General features: G+C 42.1%; 1 protein-coding gene across 4 annotated transcripts in view; it reads right to left on the bottom strand.

The window, feature by feature from the left end:
• Nucleotides 1-22,544, bottom strand: part of slit1a (slit homolog 1a (Drosophila)) — an 88,058-nt gene that overhangs the window by 26,859 nt on the left and 38,655 nt on the right. For all 4 annotated transcript variants that reach the window (XM_085182454.1, XM_085182456.1, XM_085182455.1 and 1 more), the window contains exons 5-9: nucleotides 13,658-13,729; nucleotides 12,829-12,900; nucleotides 11,748-11,819; nucleotides 10,802-10,965; nucleotides 6,848-6,995 (exon numbers count right to left, since the gene is read on the bottom strand). In XM_085182454.1, coding sequence (XP_085038580.1) covers nucleotides 6,848-6,995; nucleotides 10,802-10,965; nucleotides 11,748-11,819; nucleotides 12,829-12,900; nucleotides 13,658-13,729 — 528 coding nt within the window. The remainder of the gene's footprint in view (nucleotides 1-6,847; nucleotides 6,996-10,801; nucleotides 10,966-11,747; nucleotides 11,820-12,828; nucleotides 12,901-13,657; nucleotides 13,730-22,544) is intronic.

Raw genomic sequence — 22,544 nt, 5'->3', positions numbered from 1 at the left:
TTGCAGACGGGGACTATGGCGCATAATAATCTGTTGTGGTAGCGTTCAGGCTAACTGGGCCTGGTTTCACAAGACAGAGGACCAGAAACCAGCTCACATCCTCGGCAGCCATAAACACAACACTGGCATTCATTAGGGTAAAACAGGGCAGAGAGGTTCGCAATCCTCCGATTTGTACATAATGAGAGCAGCATGCGTGTATGTTCGTGAGTTACAGAGGGCCTCATTAACAAGGTATTAGGCTAGCCTTGATATCTAGCAGCCGCCCTTGCTGTAATTGCAACTGATTTTATAATGAACTTCAAGCACAGATCAAACCTGCTGCACCAAGTTACAGAACGGACCACCGCCTCAACCCCCTCCTTTTTAGTTATTCGGCGTTGATTTGTTTCCTTGAAATCCGGCAATGGGGGGAGAGAGGAAGGGGGGACAGAGTGAAATGTAGTGATAAAAAAAATGAAGAGAGGAGGAGACACGGGTACAGGAAAGAAAATTGTGAGAATTAAACCTGTAAGGTAAGGCCCCGATGGGCAGGACAGAATAGGCACAATATAACAGAGTCAAAGGAGCTTGCAAAGAAAAGCGTCTGGACTTCTTTAAGTTACTTGAAGACGTTTCACCTCTCATCCGAGAAGCTTCTTCAGTTCTAAGAGGTGAAACGTCTTCAAGTAACTTAAAGAAGTCCAGACGCTTTTCTTTGCAAGCTCCTTTGACTACGATGACCTGGATGACTGAGAACCTTCACAGACAAATATAACAGAGTGATTTACCTTTGTGGTCTTGTAAAAGATGAGTCAGAGCATAGTAGAGTTTATTAGCAGAACACAGTAAAGCACCAATTAGATGTGAAGGGCAGGGAAGGTTTTAACATGGCCTAACCCATCTGCTATCCAGATAGACTCCAGTCTCTATAAAACATGTGCATGATAGAGCTATCCTTCAGAAGCTTCCCTGGTCACCCATTAGTGCAGCTCACTGGTTATTAGTCTCATAGATCATATCAGTGTGTATGATATCCCACTTGTGGAACATTACAACTGGAGGGCATGCTGAGGAGGTCTACAAACCATAAAACATTGCAAAACTGCATCTCAATTTTTCCATGTTTTACAGTTTGTAGACCAGGACTAAAGATCAGGCTGAATTAATTATATCCCAAAAGTAAAAATGCAAGATGCCTGAAGCCTAGCTTTTAGAAATGTCTCTGTATTTCTTGGGTGGTCATTTAATTAGACAAGAAGAAGAAGTGTGGACCAGCATGTCCAAATTAGGAAATTCAGAACGCCACTGCACTAGAAATGGGTCAGGGTTGTTGGGGAACATGGGATCTGTGACTTCCATGGTAGCTGGGTATTTATAAACAGACCCCATGGGGAGGAGGAGACCTAGAAACTTGCTGTGTCCTCCTAACGACACACATGCTCCTTGGAAGAACATGCAATGCGACCGCTGGCTTGCTCCCTTCATCCTCCTTTTTTCTCACCATGCATAAATCACAATGTTGCAGTGCCATTTCATGCGAGTGGCATGAAAGCCTGATAAAGAGAATTAAAAAAGACTCGTTTGAAAAGTCTAGCCATGCATTCCTGGGCCATAAACAGTTAATACTCAGACAGATGTTGGAGGGCTGATAAACTGAGGGAGGGATGTTAGTAAAGCACTCGCATGTGGTTCACAGCCATCTGAGCTGATAAGAGCATGCAGTTTCAATCTACAGTCGACCGTAAGACTGTATGTGTCGTTCTCAGTGCACAGTAAAATGATAAATGCCCTGCCAGGTGATTCATGCTGAAAAAACTAACCCAGAACAGCATGCGTACATAAAACAAGCATGCTCATATCTCCCCCGGCCTTGTGAAACCCCTACAATTAAAGAAAATGTTGACTGATGCAAAGAGAATTAAATTAAGAATGTTAAGAATTTTTGAGGAGTTTATAATGAATCTTTTCCATGTCAGTCACTCGTCCATGAAAACACTCTGCGAAGAATTATGGACATTTGTGATAGCTGCAGTGCAGCAGTCATGAAAAATGTATATTTCTAAAGTTTTCAGGCGGTATCAGATTTTGCACTTATTATTTTTCAGACACAGATGGTTTTTATTTCACTTGGTGTTCGCTCGCTCTGTGGTAGAGTATCACTTCCTGTTCCTGCTCAAACACAGTGGTGTTTCTGAGTAGCTTATTTGCTTAGCAGTTTAATTAACAACTTTTAAATACATTATTTTTTCAGAGTATAATCTTCACGTGCTTCATCCGAAGCACACTTTCTGTGTACTCACTACCTAATTTATAGCCAAAGTATTCACTCACTGTCTCTGTACTGTTTCGCTAGCTTAGCTTAGCTCGTAGCCGACTCGTTAGCACCATGGCTACTTCACCTGTCCCTCCTGCACTTTCTTGCTCATTGTGTCAGATGTTTAGTTACTCCTCGGCCTCCTTTAGCAGTAATGATATCTGTAACAAATGTAGCATATTTGCAGCTCTGGAGGCCAGGATTACTGATCTGGAGACTCGGCTTTGCACCCTTCATTCACCCTTAGCTAGCCAGGCCCCTGTAGCTGGTGCAGCCAAAGATAGCGTAGGCCCTGCTAGCTGTTCCCCGGCAGATCCCAAGCAGCTGGGGAAAGAGGGCGGCTGGGTGACGGTGAGGAGGAAGCATAGTCCTAAACAGAAGCCCCAGGTACACCACCAACCCGTTCATGTGTCTAACCATTTTTCCCCACTCGGCGACACACCCGCTGGGGGTCAAACTCTGGTAATTGGTGATTCTGTTCTCAGACATGTGAAGCTAGAGACACCGGCAACCATAGTCAATTGTCTTCCAGGGGCCAGAGCAGGCGACATTGAAGGAAATTTAAAACTGCTGGCTAAGGGTAAATGTAAATTCAGTAAAATCATAATTCACGTCGGCAGTAATGACACCCGGTTACGCCAATCGGAGGTCACTAAAATCAATATTGAATCGGTGTGCAACTTTGCCAAAACAATGTCGGACTCTGTAGTTTTCTCTGGTCCCCTCCCCAATCAGACCAGGAGTGACATGTTTAGCCGCATGTTCTCCTTAAATTGCTGGCTGTCTGAGTGGTGTCCCAGAAACGATGTGGGCTTCATAGATAATTGGCAAACCTTCTGGAGGAAACCTGGTCTTGTTAGGAGAGACGGCATCCATCCCACTTTGGATGGAGCAGCTCTCATTTCTAGAAATATGGACAAATTTATTAAACCCCTCAAAATATGACTATCCAGAGTTGGGACCAGGAAGCAGAGTTGCAGTCTTACACGCCTCTCTGCAGCTTCTCTCCTCCTGCTACCCCCCCAAAAACCCATCTCCATAGAGACTGTGTCAGCTTCCAAAAAGACAAAAAACAAACTAAAAACCAGCAACAAACAACTTAAACATAAACAATTACAAAGAAAGAACAATACAGTATCCACATCTGAACCAAAGAGTAAAACAGTGAAATGTGGATTATTAAATATTAGGTCTCTCTCCTCCAAGTCTCTGTTAGTACATGACTTAATAATTGATCAACAAATTGATTTACTCTGCCTTACAGAAACCTGGTTGCAGCAGGATGATTATGTTAGTTTAAATGAATCAACACCCCCGAGTCATTCTAACTACCAGAAATCTCGAAGCACAGGTCGAGGGGGCGGTGTCGCAGCAATTTTTTACACCAGTCTATTAATTAATGAAAGACCAAGACAGACTTTTAATTCATTTGAAAGCCTGATGCTTAACATTGTCCACCCCAGCTGTGAAACTCAGAAACCAGTCTTACTTGTTATCATCTATCGTACACCTGGGCCTTACACAGAGTTTCTGTCTGATTTCTCAGACTTTATATCTAATTTAGTTCTGAGCTCAGATAAAATAATTATTGTGGGTGATTTTAACATCCATGTAGATGCTAAAAATGACAGCCTCAACATGGTATTTAATCTGTTATTAGACTCAATTGGTTTCTCTCAAAATGTAAAAGAACCCACCCACCACTTTAATCACACTCTAGAGCTTGTTTTAACATATGGCATAAAAACTGAACATTTAACAGTGTTTCCTGAAAACCCTCTCCTGTCTGATCATTTCCTGATAACATTTACATTTACAATAATTAATTACACAGCAGTGGAGAGTAGACTTTATCAAAGTAGATGTTTTTCTGAAAGCGCTGTAACTAAGTTTAAGAATATAATCCACCCACTGTTATCATCGTCAATGCCCTGTACCAACACAGAGCAGAGCAGCTATCTGAACGCTACCCCAACAGAGGTCGATTATCTTGTTAATAATTTCACCTCCTCACTACGTACGACTCTGGATACTGTAGCTCCAGTGAAAACTAAGGTCTCTAACCAGAAGTACCTGACTCTGTGGTATAATTCTCAAACACGTACCCTAAAGCAGATGACTCGTAATCTGGAGAGGAAATGGCGTGTCACAAATTTAGAGGATCATCATTTAGCCTGGAGAAATAGTTTGTTGCTTTATAAGAAAGCCCTCCGCAAAGCCAGAAAAGCTTACTACTCGTCACTGATTGAAGAAAATAAGAACAACCCCAGGTTTCTCTTCAGCACTGTAGCCAGGCTGACAAAAAGTCAGAGCTCTTTTGAGCCAACCATCCCTTTAACGTTAACTAGTAATGACTTCATGAACTTCTTCACGAATAAAATTTTTATCATTAGAGAAAAAATTACCAATAATCATCCCACAGATGTAATATTATCTACAGCTACTCTTAGTACCATTGATGTTAAGTTAGACTCTTTTTCTCCAATTGATCTTTCTGAGTTAACTTCAATAATTACTTCCTCCAAACCATCAACGTGTCTTTTAGACCCCATTCCTACAAAACTGCTCAAAGAAGTCCTGCCATTGATTAATTCTTCGATCTTAAATATTATCAACTTATCTCTAATAATCGGCTATGTACCACAGGCCTTCAAGGTGGCTGCAGTTAAACCTTTACTCAAAAAGTCATCTCTAGACCCAGCAGTCTTAGCTAATCATAGGCCAATCTCCAACCTTCCTTTCATATCAAAAATCCTTGAAAGAGTAGTTGTCAAACAGCTAACAGATCATCTGCAGAGGAATGGTTTATTTGAAAAGTTTCAGTCAGGTTTCAGAGTTCATCACAGCACAGAAACAGCTTTAGTGAAGGTTACAAATGATCTTCTTATGGCCTCTGACAGTGGACTCATCTCTGTGCTTGTCCTTCTTGACCTTAGTGCAGCATTCGATACTGTTGACCATAATATCCTATTAGAGCGATTAGAACATGCTGTAGGTATTACAGGTACTGCACTGCAGTGGTTTGTATCATATCTATCTAATAGACTCCAATTTGTGCATGTAAATGGAGAGTCCTCTTCACACACTGAGGTTAATTATGGAGTTCCACAGGGTTCAGTGCTAGGACCAGTTCTGTTTACATTATACATGCTTCCCCTAGGCAGCATCATTAGAAGACATAGCATACATTTTCACTGCTATGCAGATGACACCCAGCTCTATCTGTCCATGAAGCCAGATAACACACACCAATTAGTTAAACTGCAGGAATGTCTTAAAGACATAAAGACCTGGATGGCCGCTAACTTTCTGCTTCTTAATTCAGATAAAACTGAGGTCATTGTACTCGGCGCTGAAAAGCTTAGAAATATGGTATCTAACCAGATTCTTACTCTGGATGGCATTACCTTGGCCTCCAGTAACACTGTGAGGAACCTTGGAGTCATTTTTGACCAGGATATGTCCTTCAACGCACATATTAAACAAATATGTAAGACTGCGTTCTTCCATTTGCACAACATCTCTAAAATTAGAAATATCCTGTCTCAGAGTGACGCTGAAAAACTAGTTCATGCATTTATTACTTCCAGGCTGGACTACTGCAATTCATTATTATCAGGATGTCCAAAAAACTCGCTGAAAAGCCTTCAGCTAATCCAAAATGCTGCAGCAAGAGTACTGACAGGGACTAGAAAGAGAGAGCATATTTCTCCTATTTTGGCTTCCCTTCATTGGCTTCCTGTTAAATCCAGAATTGAATTCAAAATCCTGCTCCTCACATACAAGGTCTTAAATAATCAGGCCCCATCTTATCTTAATGATCTTGTAGTACCATATCACCCTATTAGAGCACTTTGCTCCCGCTCTGCAGGCCTACTTGTTGTTCCTAGAGTATTTAAAAGTAGAATGGGAGGGAGAGCCTTCAGTTTTCAGGCCCCTCTTCTGTGGAACCAGCTTCCAGTTTGGATTCGGGAGACAGACACTATCTCTACTTTTAAGATTAGGCTTAAAACTTTCCTTTTTGCTAAAGCATATAGTTAGGGCTGGACCAGGTGACCCTGAATCCTCCCTTAGTTATGCTGCAATAGATGTAGGCTGCCGGGGGATTCCCATGATGCATTGAGTTTTTCCTTTCCAGTCACCTTTCTCGCTCACTATGTATTAACAGACCTCTCTGCATTGAATCATATCTGTTATTAACCTCTGTCTCTCTTCCACAGCATGTCTTTTATCATGTCTTCCTTCTCTCACCCCAACCGGTCCCAGCAGATGGCTGCCCCTCCCTGACCCTGGTTCTGCCGGAGGTTTCTTCCTGTTAAAAGGGAGTTTTTCCTTCCCACTGTCGCCAAAGTGCTTGCTCATAGGGGGTCATATGATTGTTGGGTTTTTCTCTGTATCTATGAAGCGCCTTGAGGCGACTTTTGTTGTGATTTGGCGCTATATAAATAAAATTGAATTGAATTGAATTGAATTTTATTTGAAGACTTTTTTTTCTTTTGTAAAAGCTTTTTTTTGTCACATGTTTGATAAAGAAAGAAGTAGTGCGCTCACATTTCAGCCATGCTCTCAGGCAGGTTTGCTGGGATGGCAGTCAGACCTTTTCCTCTACAGTCCACGATGTTGTTACTGCAGGTACACATGGCAGGACAAGAGCCTCCACCAGTGCTGCAAGGCTGCGGGCTTGAAGACTCCTGGTGTCCTGAAGAGACAATCAGAGGGAAGGATATGCATAAAAGAGAGGAATGTGGAGCTGCTACAGGTGTGTGAGCACAGGTGAATTTGTTGGTTTCAGGATAACAAGATGTAATGGATGTAATTGCTGGAGATCTTTCTGTGGTGATATAAAGCCCCTCATGCTCCTAATTGAGGCTCAAACTCTTATGCGGTTGCTCAAGTCATCAAGCCTTTGTGTTTTATAAACTGAATTGCAAATGAACACGCATTCCTAGGGATGAATAAAACAAATAAAAGAAAAAGACTTACATAGCTTTTAGAATCAGTGGGTAAGAAACTAGGTTATATATCAAAGCAGTGCCGAAGTAGATGTAGGGGAGAGAAAGCGCTTGAATGAGCTGGAGTGGCAATTGAAGGTCTCCCAATAACATCCATTGATCTCTTCGCAAATATTCCTCCTGAGTCTGCGTTCTCTGGGAAGAACTGATGCCATTCTGCACATTCAGCTTTACAACCCCCCACCTCTCCACTTCTAAAAAGCTTCAACTTTTTAATTTGCATACAGAGCACACAACCCGTCATACTGTCTCTAGATACCTGTTCAAATAGCTATGGCACTGTCAACAGTGTGGTGAAAAGCAGGCGCTTGCGCTGCCAGTACAGCGTGTTTGGTGTGTGCGTACAAGATGTGTGTACGCAAGTCTAACCCAGATAAAATGAATAAAACAGACTTTTAAATGGCCTCATTTACACAGCATTACTAATCCAAGTTTCAAACCATGAATATTTGATCGCGTTCCTATCTATCGCTCAGCTTGTGTGGAAAAATGTTGGCGAGAGAGCCAAGTGGGAGTAGACATTCAGCGAGAGGAAGACAGAGTGAGTGATGGTGAAAGTCGGTGACAGAGAAAGCATAACTCCAGAATCATTATGGTTTACCATAAAATTACTGGCGCGAGCGTTTGGACCATTTAGCTAATAAGACATGTTTAAGGTCAGACTTCATACATCTGGTCAATCATAATCAATTACCTGATGGGACGGAATGCTTTGACACATCTGGGAATCAAGTCAGCGATTATCATCGGGAGTGCGACACTGGTACAGTCCCTCAGCACATGTGATATGAGGCACTGTGATCAGAGGACGGCAGAGGTTTGACAGATCTGGGATCAGGTGTAGGGCAGAGAAAAACTTCCTTCTGATCCAACATGGCATATCTGACAGGCCTGGGATCAGGGGGAGTGCAGAGCACAGCTGGAGCGCCCTTAACAATGACAGCTCTGTGACAGGTACACTTGAGGTGAAGCTGTTTGATGTTTGCTCCTCCCCTGTTTTTTTTTTCCTGCCTATCCCCCATTATCTCTCCAATTCGCCTTCTCTGCTACCCAGTTACCTTCCCATTGCCCTTCTTAAATTTGCTTTCCTTCTTCCAGCAGTTTTCCCCTGCTCCACCTGTGCTTTCAGACTCCCTTTTAACATCCTCATTTTCAGCCTCTTTATCACTGCAAGCCATTAGCTTCTGTCCATGTGCTCACAAGTCTTGATATTTAACTCCCCTCCATCGCTGGCCTCTTCCCATTTGTCTCCTGTGCAGTTTTTTTATAGGGTAATTCCTGTTTCACACTACAAGAGCTGTATTGTATTCAACCCTGAAGCAATTTATTATTAATTATTCATCTCAAATACAATATTTTTACTTTTGTATTATATTGTGAGAGCAGTTATGTGGTCGAATTAGTCATCCATTTTCTGTCATATAGAGCATGATGTTGGCACAAGAACCTTTTAACTTTGGTTTGATCTGCTGCAAACGATCATGGGAGTTATGCGTAATGTTTGGTTTGAATAAAACAACACACAGAAAAAGCCCATTAAGACAAACGGGAGTAACTGTATCCTAAAGCAGAAACTGACGCTTGTGTAATTGGCTACAGCTAAGGGGAAAAAAGATTTTCAGCCAGATTTCAAACCTAAAAACCTTTTTGAAAGAAACAAAATTGTTTGGAGAACAGAAAATGCATCTCACTGCAGAAATTTGTGAGATAACGCAAATGAGTGACTGGTTTTGCACAGCAGTCCCTTCAAGCATTTAGAAAGTTAAAGAAGGAGTGTTTATTCTGCAAATGTTGTTTAAAACCCAATTTTCACCTGGATTTAGTACTTTTTAAAGCCGCTTTTCCATTTTTTAAATCATTAAGTATCGTATACAGCACATAGCAATGTTTTTTTAAACTGTTAAAGAATGACCCCATTTTTAAAGGGGACTGATGATAAATCACTGCCTGGAAAAATATTTTTCCTCAAAGCGAAGCAGTAAATGTGTTACTCTGCTCATTACAGGCAAAAATTTACAATACAGTGGTGCTTTCCAGCCTAAAACTGGGACTGAAAGAAAGTGAGTCATAACACAGGGTGCTGCAGAATTTCATCATATTTCGAATCGATGAATAACACACTGTACCCCGTTTTCCTTCTCCTGCCTCTCATAACAGCAACACGCCTCGCTTCTCCATCTTCTTTTCTTCCAACACAGCGCCACCCCGCCCCAAATCCCACGCAGGTGGCCTGGCCTGGTCACAGCTCACACTAAATACACGCACAACCACACAGTGCTGAACATCAAAAATACTAACCCCCCCCCCAAAAAAACAAAAAAACAAAAAAAAAACAGGAGTATGTGTGTGCCAGCAAGCCAGTCCCTAATGAGTCCTTCACTGGGAGTTCAACTTCTGGTCACTCATCCTCTCAAGAAGAAACTGGGAGTATGTGTTTGTGTGTGTGCATCACTGTGTACTTACACACACAAACACATAGTAGCGGTAGATTTCCTGCTGGTGTTAGCAGGCACAAAAACGATCAGCTATTGACACTCTCAAAAAAAAAAAAAAAAAAAATCAATGTTTGTCTGTCTACAACACTCCTAACTTTTTTAGGTATTTTTACACAACAGCAGCTTATATGTATGCTACATGAACTACAGCTCTCCATCATTCGAGACCTCAACTTTCTGTATCAGTATCCTATCAGAAACCAAATTTCCCTGACACCCCCTGCTCCCCTTTCGTATCTGGAATCGTTACACTCCCACGCTTTGAGTCTCTTTCCCTGGGCGATGAATAGTTAATGATCTGTGCTGTCACGCCGTATGGCTGCGTAAAAATCACAACCCATGGAGAGAGAGAGAGACAGAGAGAGGTACACACACACACACACAAACGTAGACACAAACACCCCTCGCAGCTGGCGTTGCAAGTGAGATGGCCTTGTGGGGAGTGGAGGTTCTCATGCTGTTTTTCCATTGTCCGGATATGATAACCCCAATGCACGGCATGACACACCCACATGCACATGCTCTCTCTGTCTCCCACACACACGTGCACGCTCACAGATGCGCACACACCGCAAAAGAAATAGTGATTTCAAAGCCACGATTATCCTTGTGCTAGAAGGTGAGAAGCTATAAATAATGACAAATTGAGAGTACTGAAGTAAAAGTACTGTCAATGGGGGCAGCCATCGCTCCAGCTGTGTGCTGGGCATTTTCCTTGCAACAGCGCCAGCTCGTCAAGAGGTGGGCACTCATGCAAAGGCCAGAAGAGAGCATGGAGTTGCCAGGTTATCATGTGGCTGCCAGGTGAATACACACTGAAACAAAAACACAGGATACTTCCTGTGTTTTTGTGTCAGTGTGACCAGGGGAGCATAAAAGATTTACTCCACAGGGAGACGTTGTCATAAAGAACCATTTTGTTTGCTGCCTTTTGTACAAAAAAAACTTTTAGAAAATGCATTGATGGTGGTCAAAAGTTTATTGTAAGTGTATCCTACCTGAGCAGCTGAATTCATGCTTCTGTACTTCTGCCACATTAAGTCCTCTGAGCTCAGGAGGGGCAGTGCATTGTGTGAATAAGCCAATTGTAGGCCTCTGCCTGAGCCACTGGGCCAACCACGCCAGGTGACAGTCACAGTTCAGATTGTTCGAGTGGAGACGGCTGTTAAATGAGAGGGAAAAAAAAGAAAAGTTGATTGATTGAAGAAGTTTTCCTTTTCTGTCTAAAATACCACAAGCTGAAGACATAAATAGCATAAAACGTGTCTATTCTTTCCTACAACTCATTACATCCAATCCCTGTGGCAAAACACAAATGATACGCTGCACGGATGATTATAAATGACACTTACTAAAAAAGAGGAACACTAAAGAGGTCTTTTCTAAACCTACTCCAAACACTGCATTCCTGCAGTGCTGTGCCTGTCCAGAATAACTCTTGCCGTGGTGAGGTGGACCTCTGGAGCATGTGTGTTAACTCGCAAACCCATGTGTGCAGACACATGGTGTGCACACAAACAGAAAAGCCATATAATACTACCCCACTGGGAGCCTAAAATGTCACCGCAAGAGCAGTGGAGTCACGGTCCAGAGTTTCAGCAGGCATAATTGTTTTAATTTGTGCATAATTTCAGATTTAGTAATCACATACAATGCACAATACACAATAGACTTGTGGGGCTATTTGTGTCTATCTGGGCCAGTTGTTGTCTTTAGATGGAGGGAATAATGGCCCCTGGCATTGCTACAGACCCTTCTGTGGTACTCTGTGGTTATGGCTGCCACCCAACATTGACTGGAATGACAGAACCTGTCTACTCCCATTGAAATCACACAGGACTCAGCCCTTTCTCTACTTTGCCTGTTTGTGTGTGGAATATTGTTTTATTTTTATGGGAAATATCTCCGGATCAGTAGAAAAGTGGTGGGATTTGTGAGACTTACAAAGTCCGTAGTTTGGGCATGTGGTTGAAGCTAGAGACGGGGATGCTGCTGATGTTGTTGTTGTTCAGCGTTCTGTGAAAAAGAAAACAAGATTTTAGCATCAGTAAACTTTTTGGAATCAGTTCTCTTCTGTTCCGTCTCTTTGAAACTATCGCCCTGTCTCTCTTTCTTCTCGTGGCCTATCAGGAGTCTAGCACCTTATTCCTCGCAGATGCAGACATTCATGCATGCAAATATGCACAGGCAAGCTCACAGTCCTGATCACAACACTTTCATCAAACTCTGGGCATCATCTGCAGAAAGAGAATTGGGTCATTTCAATCAGCCTAATAACCCTTTGCAATATTTCAACCTGCTACCCCCTTTCAACGCAAGCTGTCCTCCTCCCCCCACGAACCTATAAATACAGACCCTATCAAAACAACCCCCTATCCCTGCTTGTACCACTGTGACAAGCCTACGACTATTTCCTCCATGTCATGACAGCAGCTGTCACTTTTTTCAAACCCTTCATACACAAACACACATGCAAAACAGCCTTTTACTATCAAAATAGCAAGCCTGTCAAAGTGCCCTCGTCCCCCTGCCTGAATTGTAAGTCTAAATTGTTTCAGGTGGAGAGCTCTAACAGAAACCGCTTGGACACTTTAGACAAGGGATGATTAATTGAATGTTCAAAAACTGCTAAGCATGGTCACCAATGCATGGAGGATTGAGTGCTAACTTGAATAGGATTCTTTTTTTTTTTCTTTTTTTTTTGTAAAATGGTAGGAACCCCCAAATGTCAGATGGCCTGCCCAGGAGTGGGTGATGTGTAGATGGAGGTGAAGTGGTGGGCGGGTGGGGGGTGTTAATGTGATCGAAGGGAACACTGCTGTCAACTGTGACTTAATGGAGCTTGGTCTCCATGATGCTGGCCCCCCTCGTGAGGCCCACAGGGGGGTATTTTGGTATAAGCCAGGCCTGTGCTTTGTTAGTTATGCTTATTAGCGAGGCCAAAACAATGTCTTAATTTAACTAAGTGCTTTAATGGAACAATAGAGGGCTGGGTCGGATGAATAGCATCACTTCAGATACTTACAGCACTTCCAAGCCTCTCAGAGCTCTGAAGGCTCCGTCCTCTATGCAGCTGATGTGGTTTTTATCCAGCTGGCTGCAGATCACACACAAGAGAGAGCCTTTGTTACACAAGGCACATACAGTAAACAATCTTTCCGCCTCCCTATAGGCTATTTGTAATCATGGGTACAGTGAGCAGAACACTGATGGATTGTGGTAAATCAATACTGGTTTAGTCATCTCAGCTCTTGTAACCCCAAGAGTAGCACTTCACTAATTGTTTATCTGCATCGATACACCTCATAAATCTACAGTATGTGTCCGTGCGAAGATGCAAATCAGTGTTGCTACAAGACGCCTTTGGGGAGCTCTGTGTGTGTGTGAGCGTGTGTGAGGTAGTTAGTCTACTTAATCAGTGTGATGCACAGTCTGCTGAAATTACACATACCGACATGTACATAATGTTTTACGGTTACCAAAGGCCATTAACCCGACTGGATAAATATTACAAAATGTTCATTTACAGTAGCTTGTAATATAATAATTTATTCTGTATAATCTTGCTTGACTCTTCATTGACTTGCCATAACTGCAATGTTAGAATCATGTTAATAACTAATTAACCAGTTATTTTTATACTTCCTTAAGTGACTTTTAATCACTTAACTGTTTCCATGTATTTTTCAGTTTGTAAATGTGGTTACTTTCAGATGTTGCTAGACTTTGTGGTTGCAGTCATCATAACCTCATAACTTTTTTTAAGCTTCTATAGACCAATCCTTATTTAATAATGAAGATAACTGTTCATTGCAGGCAGAGCACATTTACCCTGGAAAGAGTGAGGTACTCACAGGTTTTTGATGTCTGTAGCTCCCCTGAAAGCTTTTCTGGGAATGGACTGGATGTAGTTCTCGCTCAGATCTCTGCGGAGACAATAAGAAGGCATCGGTTAGAGACAATCCATCCTCGATTATCGCTTTGGTTTGGTCTTTTTTAGTTTGAGAGGATGTGTGTCCAATATCACTTAATTTCAGAAGCAATGTTAACATGTTCCAGCAATTTCCTCTGTGAACCTTTCACTTCTAGTGTGTAAGCATGCTTTGTTAGCAGCAGGAATCAAACTCTATTCAGTGTCGCTCTTTCTTTTAACACACTCAATGGTGCAGAACAGGAACGCTATGGGCATTTTTTTTCCTTCTGTCAACACCCTTAGGTGTGATACTGCATGACCAACTCATTCATAATGAAGATGTTATTTTTTTTGTTGTTGGCTGTATTATTCAATGTTCACTCAGGCTATAATTTGTTCACTGTGCCCTGACCATGCACTGGTGTGAGGCACCAGTTCACAGACAGCTGGGCAGCGACCAATGAGATGTTGGTGGTGTTCCCGCAGTAGCACAAAGAGCATTATTTTCCCATATAATATTTGGGGTGTGTGTGTGTGTGTGTGTGTGTGTGTGTGTGTGTGTGTGTGTGTGTGTGTGATAATCGACCCGAACAGTGAGAAGAGCAGTATTTGAAGCACAAGACCTATTTTAATTGGCACAGTATTTTGCCTATTGTTTAAATTGTGAGCTAACCTGACTCAGAAAGCATGTAACCATCTTCTGTACATACTCTACTCAGGGAAACTCTTGGCTGATACCAGAGAGGCTCCTGCCTCATGCAAGGAAGGCTCCCACAGCCCGGACAGATGTAAACAGAGCACTTATGGTCACCCACAGAAGGGCTAAGGCACAACACCAGAATCAGACTTTGATGACTCCTGCTTAGTTAATGTTCATGCGCACCGCAGCATGCAATCCTCTGATGCACACAACAAATATCCACGCTAAAACCCCCATGGGGTAATGCTAAAATGAGTTCCCAAGACACACAGTCTCACATAGTGTTCCCACTGGGTGATGCTTTCCAGAATGTTCCCGGGAATGAATATCGCACAGACATTGTTTCGGCAGGATACAAAAGAGGGGAGTAAAACGCATTACAGCGGTTGTGTTGCTCAATCCATCTAATGAATGGGTGGTTGTTTCTTTACGGTACAGCAAAAATTAAAAGAGTACTATGCAGGCCACTGCAAATACACCACAATTAAAATGGAATTTGTGTGTTTGATTCCATGTCATAAAATATTGAGGTCAGATTGAATTGTGGCAGTCTACTCTGACTTGTAGGGTCTTGCCCCGTGTTTACAGTCTTGTTCCATTTACAGACGGCATTACAATGATGTTGCATGGGAATGACCGTGTTAGGGGCACTTTTATTTAGCGGATAAAGGAACAAATAAGCAGCCCTTTATATGGCTGCTATTCTGAACACACAAAAACCTGACGAGCACGTACAGAGTGCAAATGAAACACACACGTCGCTGGCTCGCGTTCAGACAGAACATAAATATTCCATCTAGTGGCACATTCTAATTTTATCCTGTGAGGTTTCTGAGTTACATTCTCTCGGAAGATCTGCATAACATCTGCTTTCATTGAGATATAGGGCATCACAGTTAGCAGGCAATTTAGGCAATTACACAACAATAATCTAGCTATTTTGTCAGTCTGCCATATTTTGCAGGATCATATCCCAAACACCAAACCGGCTTCGTGTCTCCTAACTAGCAAGCATGAGAGCCAGAACGGTTGTGCTCCCTCCAGCTCCTTTGTTGTTCCCTTGGCAAAACAGCATGAGTGAAGAAATGAAAGCTGAGTCAGTCTGGCACCCGGGCTGAATTGGTGCCGCTTATCAAAGGAGGTCCACCTGTACCTGAACTCTAATTACTAATTAGTCCCGTCACCTTCTCTTCACCTTTCTATAACAAAAGAAAACCACCAACACACAAAAGATGTCTCTTTTGTGATCTTCTGCATACATTTGGTTAATGACTTCTTGCCCCTAGACATATGAGGATATCTTTTCTCTGTGTGGTGGTTGTATGTGTGTGTTCACTCCCAGGCTCCAATGGGAAATTTCAACAAATTGCTGTGCTCAGGCGGCATTAAATGCCGGAGGCAGTAGGTGCTGGGAGAGGAAGAAAGACATAAATATGGGGACAGGCATGAGAAAAGGATGGAAAGCTCTGATGATATGAGGACAATGCCATTTTTGTAAGTAGTAAAATGATAGCTCTAGGGTGAACTCGTCAATCCTGCTAGCATGCTAAAACACAATTGGTTAGAGTGATCTATAGACTACCAATTATGGTGCTGTTTGACTGGATTTGGTGCTGAGGTCGTGGGAGGTCACTTTAAAAATATAAGTCTATTCTGGGACAATGTGCACCCCCCCTCAAAAAAAACCATGACAACTATAAATGATGCTATCTATAGTGCCAGAAAATCTCATTTACTTATACTGCTTTTGTCCCTTTGCATGTTTCTTTCTCTCCCTTTGTCACATCTAACACAATAATCACAGTGGTCATGGTTTGGAGTCTGAAGTCTTCTGTATTCTATAAGGATTTATCGACGGGTTAAACTCCTACAGGAGCCAGAACAATATTAAATTTAGCAACTCGACATTTCTGCATTTACACATTCCTAAAATGGCAAAAAGGACATTTCTGTGGGAGACCATACTGTATTTTACATAGTCTGTGGTTGCCCCTCACTGGTATTTTCTAAGCTTGGCTCCAACTGTGTTGCTGCTGAGAATTTTGACATCTCTGATTAGTTGATTTCAGTCGAGCTGATTTCAGGGAAGCACTGATCCATTCAAAAACAGACATGATTATATGACAACAGTCACCACAAATAGAGATAATGGTCACCATGGTGTTTGACACAAAATCAAGTGACAGTAAATCTAATGTTAAAGCCTTTTACCAAATACCACAACAGTGCATCACTTGTGCAGCAGCCCAAAGATAGTTCAGAACTCATCTTGGCAAAGTCAGGAATTACAAAAGACTAAAGAGGAACCACTTCCATCTTCTTTGTGCCTTGTTTCTTCATGAAATCATCTTGGATTTGAGTGTCTGGCCAGCGCATATGTTTTAAAATGTGAATCTGTGTACTGCATCAGACTTATCTAACCTCAGAGTCAGATAGTGGATTGCAGGAGCAGATAAAGTCAGGAGACGAAGGAGAAGCGGTTATAACCTCCGGGCTTCATGACACTCGCAGAGCTCTGTTCGGGGTAGAAGAAACCACCAGAGCTTTGCAGCAGTCGCCACTGCCCAGACTCCTTCCATACACTCATTACAATGCGTTGAAGAATATCCCGAGGCAGTCCCTCAGCCTCTACTCCAAGCCCAGGCCTCCATGCATTTTACAGATTGCTGCAATAATGTTAGACCTACAACTTTTTCTTTCCTTATTTCCTGCACACAGCATGCCTTTTTTTCATCATAGGTGTGTGATCCAACGCTTGAGTGAACAAGAGTGAGTGTTCAAAAGAGCCAAGACCTGGTATACATTTACCTTAATGCACTACATACCATGCAAGTGGGCAGTTAGTTCATTAATGTACCCCTGGCTCTTTCTGGGTGACGTTGCTCACAGTTCATTCCCATTGTTGCCGTAATGATGCGGTAACACACATGTTTTCAGGTGTGTCTTCGCTGTATGAACTACAGTCTCTAATATACTGCGGTCAAGCTTTTTAAGGTTTCACTTATTCAGGACCTCAAACAATCTTATTGTTTAATCAGTGTAAATTGCTCTGACAATAAACTTAGCTACTGATATGCTGGTTTACAAGAATCCCCGCAGAGTCTATATCTGAAATAATTAGCAATGTTATCAGACATAGCTTGAGGCGCCTGGTCTGAAGATTAGCTCCACGCTGAAGGTAATGTCTGGTTCCTGTCTGATTCACATCATTAACCTCTGATCTCTATCTCAGTACACTACACTAACACTGTACACACCTTCATGATACACATACCTACTATGGTTTCATGTTAATATACGGATCAAAACGCCAACGTAAAGACACGCTGTGACCCTTTTTCTTTAATCATTGTTTGTGGCAAAATGAATATCTAGGGAGGCTGAAGCAGTCACTTAATTAAAAACAAAGTATAAAGTTTCAGGCACTTCAGCTTTTGCATTTAATTTTTTTGACTAAAACTCAAGGAAGCTACATGTTCACATGGTAGCAACTTGATAATCACAAGGTAGTTGGATTTATTTCATCTATTTTGCTCTATATGGGATCATGAAAGCTTCTTTGAGCTGATCCCTTGTCATGTTTGATTTGGCAGAGTTTTACACTGGATGCTCTTGCTGATACATCCCAAAAGAGAATTAGTGTCTCTGTCTGGAATGGAAGCAGAAACCTTTTGTTTGCTAAGCCAGTGCGTTAACCACTACACTACGGAGGCACCGCCCTGTAGGGGACCATAATTATCCAAATGAACATTATGCTGTATTAAAGGTAGCTTTTTGAACCAATAACTCACCAACAGAGTGTTGCACTAAATCAACTGCAAAGTAGTGTTATACCTCATAAACCTCTATTAATTTGGGCCTCTTTCGGAAATCCCTGAAGTTGCCCTCTTATGATCATGAGGAAGAAAGCAAGTTTAAGGCACATCTGCATTGGCTTCACTTTTAAGGCAGTCCAGCTTTTATACACTTTTTGTGGCTGACACCTGCAAAGCTTCAGGATATTTGGTGTGGGCGTAATTTATATCTCGTAATGACCTTTATGCACATAGAAATATTTGCACATGAGCTTACATGTGAAAACAAATAACTGCCTCTGTCATACACCGAAAGATTTCTTAGTTTCCGACTTTGTGCCTCCGCATTTGGCTGTCAAAAGTTTTGATGCATAGGAGGATAAATCCTATTTATGATATGTTAGTTTTAAAGCTTTTCCTTAGGAGACATTTCAACTGCCTTTTAAGAAGATGTGTGCACTCTGTTGACTTCATTGATGCCTTCTACAGCTGCTGGTCACTATTAACACTTTACTTTTCTGTATACTTTTTCTTAAACAACTCAGGTTGTTTTTGAAAGAGATATTCTCAAAAATATGCAAGGAAATAAATCATCTTATTTGTTTGTTTGCTTTTCACTGCTGCATAACTTGGGGAAAACCAGCTATTTTCGAAACGCTGTCACATGTATGAAAGTGTGGGTAAATGTAGACCACTTCCCATCAAGAAATGAGATTTGTTTGGGTGATAGCTCTTTTAAATTTCACAGGTAAAGAAAATCACATAAATGCACTGGATAGAAATCTTTTTTTCACAGGCCAGCAATTCAGTAATGCAGAAAGGGATGAAGATTTCCTGTCGCTGCTTCACAGCCTTTCGCCCTTATTTCATCACTCTCTCTTCAGTCCACCTCTTCCTGCATTGTTCTTTTTCAAAGAGTTATACAGTCAAGCTACGAAAACATTTCAACCTATTTTAAAAATATCGCAGTCAATGAAAAGAAGCTCCTGATCCATTTATTACTAATTTAATTTTATGGCGATTATAAATAGAGTATCTCTCTAAAAGACTTCCCTCTATGGTCCCTGTGTAAGTGCATTTATTTTAGGCCGGGTGTTTGTTTTCTCAAGAGCTTGACTAGATTACATGATAAGAAAATGTTTACCCTTGCCAAATGCTCTTAATTTTATTCTACCATTTAAAGAGGGAGAAAAAGACAGAAAGACAGAGGGGGAATGTGTCTGATTACTTACTCATTAAGAGAGTTAATGAGGTGTGTGAGAGCTGTTAAAAGAATGGCAGTGTGCTGCCACTAAATGCTAACTACTTTCTTCCTCCCTGCATGGTAAAAACCCACAAGTAGACACACATATAAACAGCCACATAAACAAACTGTGGGGCTTCAAAAAGAAGTCATTGCACGTGGAAATGTACCAACAAATGAGTCAAGATACAACTGCAAATAGAGAGCAATGCTTTCAGATAGAGAAACTAAGCTAAACATACACAAACTGTTTATGTCTACATATTATTTATTCTTCTGTCAGGGGCATAATTACCTAAATGTTTATTAGCAATTAAAGTGAAGGCCTGGGATTCAAACTGAGATGAGAAAAAAGTAGAACTTAAGGAAATTTTGAAGGTGACTTTAATGTCGATACTCTTTTTTTGGACCAGGGACTTAACCTGGTAAAATCCCAGGAACAACACAAGGAGGTGGCAGGCAAGCCACAAAAGGTGACTATGATTTTAAAAAGTTTAATTAAAAAAAAAAGTTTAATTAAAAGAAAAAGAACCTTGAAGTTTGAAAGGTGTTATATTTTGACAATTATCAGCACTCAGAGGCCACAATACACAAAAATAAAGCAAAATATAAGAAAGGTAAGTCTGAAGAGTCATGAGTCTATTTTTGAGCTTAACAAAACATGCCTTGTGTGTTGAAGACATAAACAAAAACTTTAATGTGCTGACACGCTTTGTGTACTGTATGTGTAGACATGTCTTTGGTTGAGCTGAAAGAGAACAAAAATGAGTGAAGGTGTGTGTGCGTGGGGGGATAACATAAAGACAATGAGGTGAGAAAGCACATAGATCGAGTCTGCAGGGCCTTTGGACCCTCGCCAAAAACACAGGCATGAACATGTGAATTTGTGTGGCCCGGAGAGAGTGACTGAGAGTGACTGAGTGTTCCTGTGTGCGGCCAAGACTGTCTCTGCCTTCCTTCTCACCCTCACGCCCTCCCCCAATCCTGCTCTCTCCACACCTTCACGTCTTGCTTCCCTTCTGGCTAAAATAAATGATAAACATGCCTCTTAGCCGTGCCTCCCTTCACTTTCTCCCTGCTGTCTGACCTCAGTGTTTCGTGCCTCCGCAAAGGAGTAAGTGCAATCTGGACGAGCGAGCCAGACACCACCACTATCATCATCATCATGATTACCATTATCATCTGCAGGTCAAAGCACCGTCTTAACGTCTTAAAATCTTTCATTCATGCTCACACAAATTATCATGCACACGCGCACAGATGTGGTACACTAGCATGCTCGGTGTGTAAGGTGCCTCTCTCATCCCTTTGTGGTGGAGAAAGGAGGAGAGAGCTTAGTGGGAGGAGGACTGGTAAGCAGGGACGGAAAAATTGCTTCTTTTACAAAGAGAAGAATAACGAGGCTGCTTTAGGAATACTCTTACACAAAAACCCAAGAGAGAAAGTCTTGCTTCCCTACTCTTTCTCTCTCTTCTTGGACTAAATATAGGCCATACAAAGAATCACAATGAAAAACAAATACTGGACTAATACTGAATGCAGCACATTCCAGTGGCATCTGTTTGTCTTTGTTGTCTTTGTTTTACTTTGAAAGCTAATGTCAACTCAAACTAGTACAAACAGGCAGGGAAAATAATTGATTTCAGCTACGTATCACTTCCCCCTTTCCTCCACAGTGTCACTTTCTCTATTTATTTATATGGACTGCAGGAAATATGTCATTGAGCAGCATTATCTCATTTCCAGCAGGCCAGTTGGACTGTCATAGCAGGCTTCTTGTTTATAACTTTAACTCTCTAAAGTCTTGCACTTCTGCACATGCTGAAAGAGGGGAAAGGGAGGCCATTGTGGACGCATCTGGGGAGAGTTTATGATTTATTCTGATGCTGAAAAATAGAGCTAGCCTAACACGCTCTGTCTCTCTCCTTCCCCTCACTCTCACAACACACACGCATACACACACTTCCTCAAACTGTCTCTTTTCGATGGGACCTAAAGGGGATTTCATGGATGGACTCCGCTCTAATCATCTGCAGCTCACCAACCAATGAGAAACACACAGCGCTCCCAGACTGGAAAACTCAACAACCACCAAGAGAAAACACAATGTCAGTGGAACTTATCAAGTCCACATGATGGCTGACACACACACACTGAGACTCAAGACAGAGCTAGTTTAACTGTTATCCACATCTCTTCTTTCACTGTAAATGATTCATGATGTCTGTGTGTATTTGCAGGCTTAAAAGTCCCATATGACCGCACACATGTGGCTGCGTGCTCTGCTGCCACCCATGAAGCAAGCTAAAGGGTTTCTATAGCAAGAACGAGGGAGAAAATCTATACTTTGTCAGGGCTCTAGATTCACCCTAATTTCCCCCTACCATTATGTCTGCTTGAGTTTCTGAGTGTGTCCAAGCCTTTCATTGGCAGTCAGGCTGAATGATGGAGCAGGGCTGAGCAGCATCGATCATGACAAACGCTTACAGGCACTATCAACAGACAGCGGGGTGTACGATAGCGATGCTTTGCACAGGGGCACAGCCAAGCCCTGTCTCCATCCATCATGCTGTCTACCTGCTGGACAATAGGAGAACAATGTGAGAAGAACAGAGGAAAAGCCAGGAGGGTGAGGTAGAACCACCTCTCAACAGGTCCATTATCACTCCTATTACCTATCTGTGCATTAGCCAGCGGGCTCGCTCCAAGCCAGAAATAATCATCTCCATCTCTCAGAATAGCCTGGAAATCATTTTACTAGATTGAACTAATGTTTTATACAGAGCCAGGGTGGGAGTAAAAGGGAAGGAGACAGCCATTTAGAAAAACAACAAAGTCAATCCGGTTGGCCTGTCTCACTCTCCCTTTATCACACACACATGAGCCTGTGCGCGCACACACACTGTGTGGTCTTGCTAAACTAGTTAAAGATGCCTCTTTGTGGATGGCTGGCTACCTAGAAAGTGGAAAACTGATCCGGAAGATCGGATGACAGCTTTTCCTGGAAGCGCTGGTCTGAGGTCAGTGTTATTGAGCCACTGTGATGACAGATCCACCGCACCTAACCACAGGCAGCTGATACCAGATCAGA

Source organism: Neolamprologus multifasciatus, chromosome 13 (assembly GCF_963576455.1).
Source record: "Neolamprologus multifasciatus chromosome 13, fNeoMul1.2, whole genome shotgun sequence".
NCBI lineage: Eukaryota > Metazoa > Chordata > Actinopteri > Cichliformes > Cichlidae > Neolamprologus > Neolamprologus multifasciatus.
Note: the sequence above shows the minus strand (reverse complement) of the source record. Positions and strands in the feature narration are given on the sequence as shown.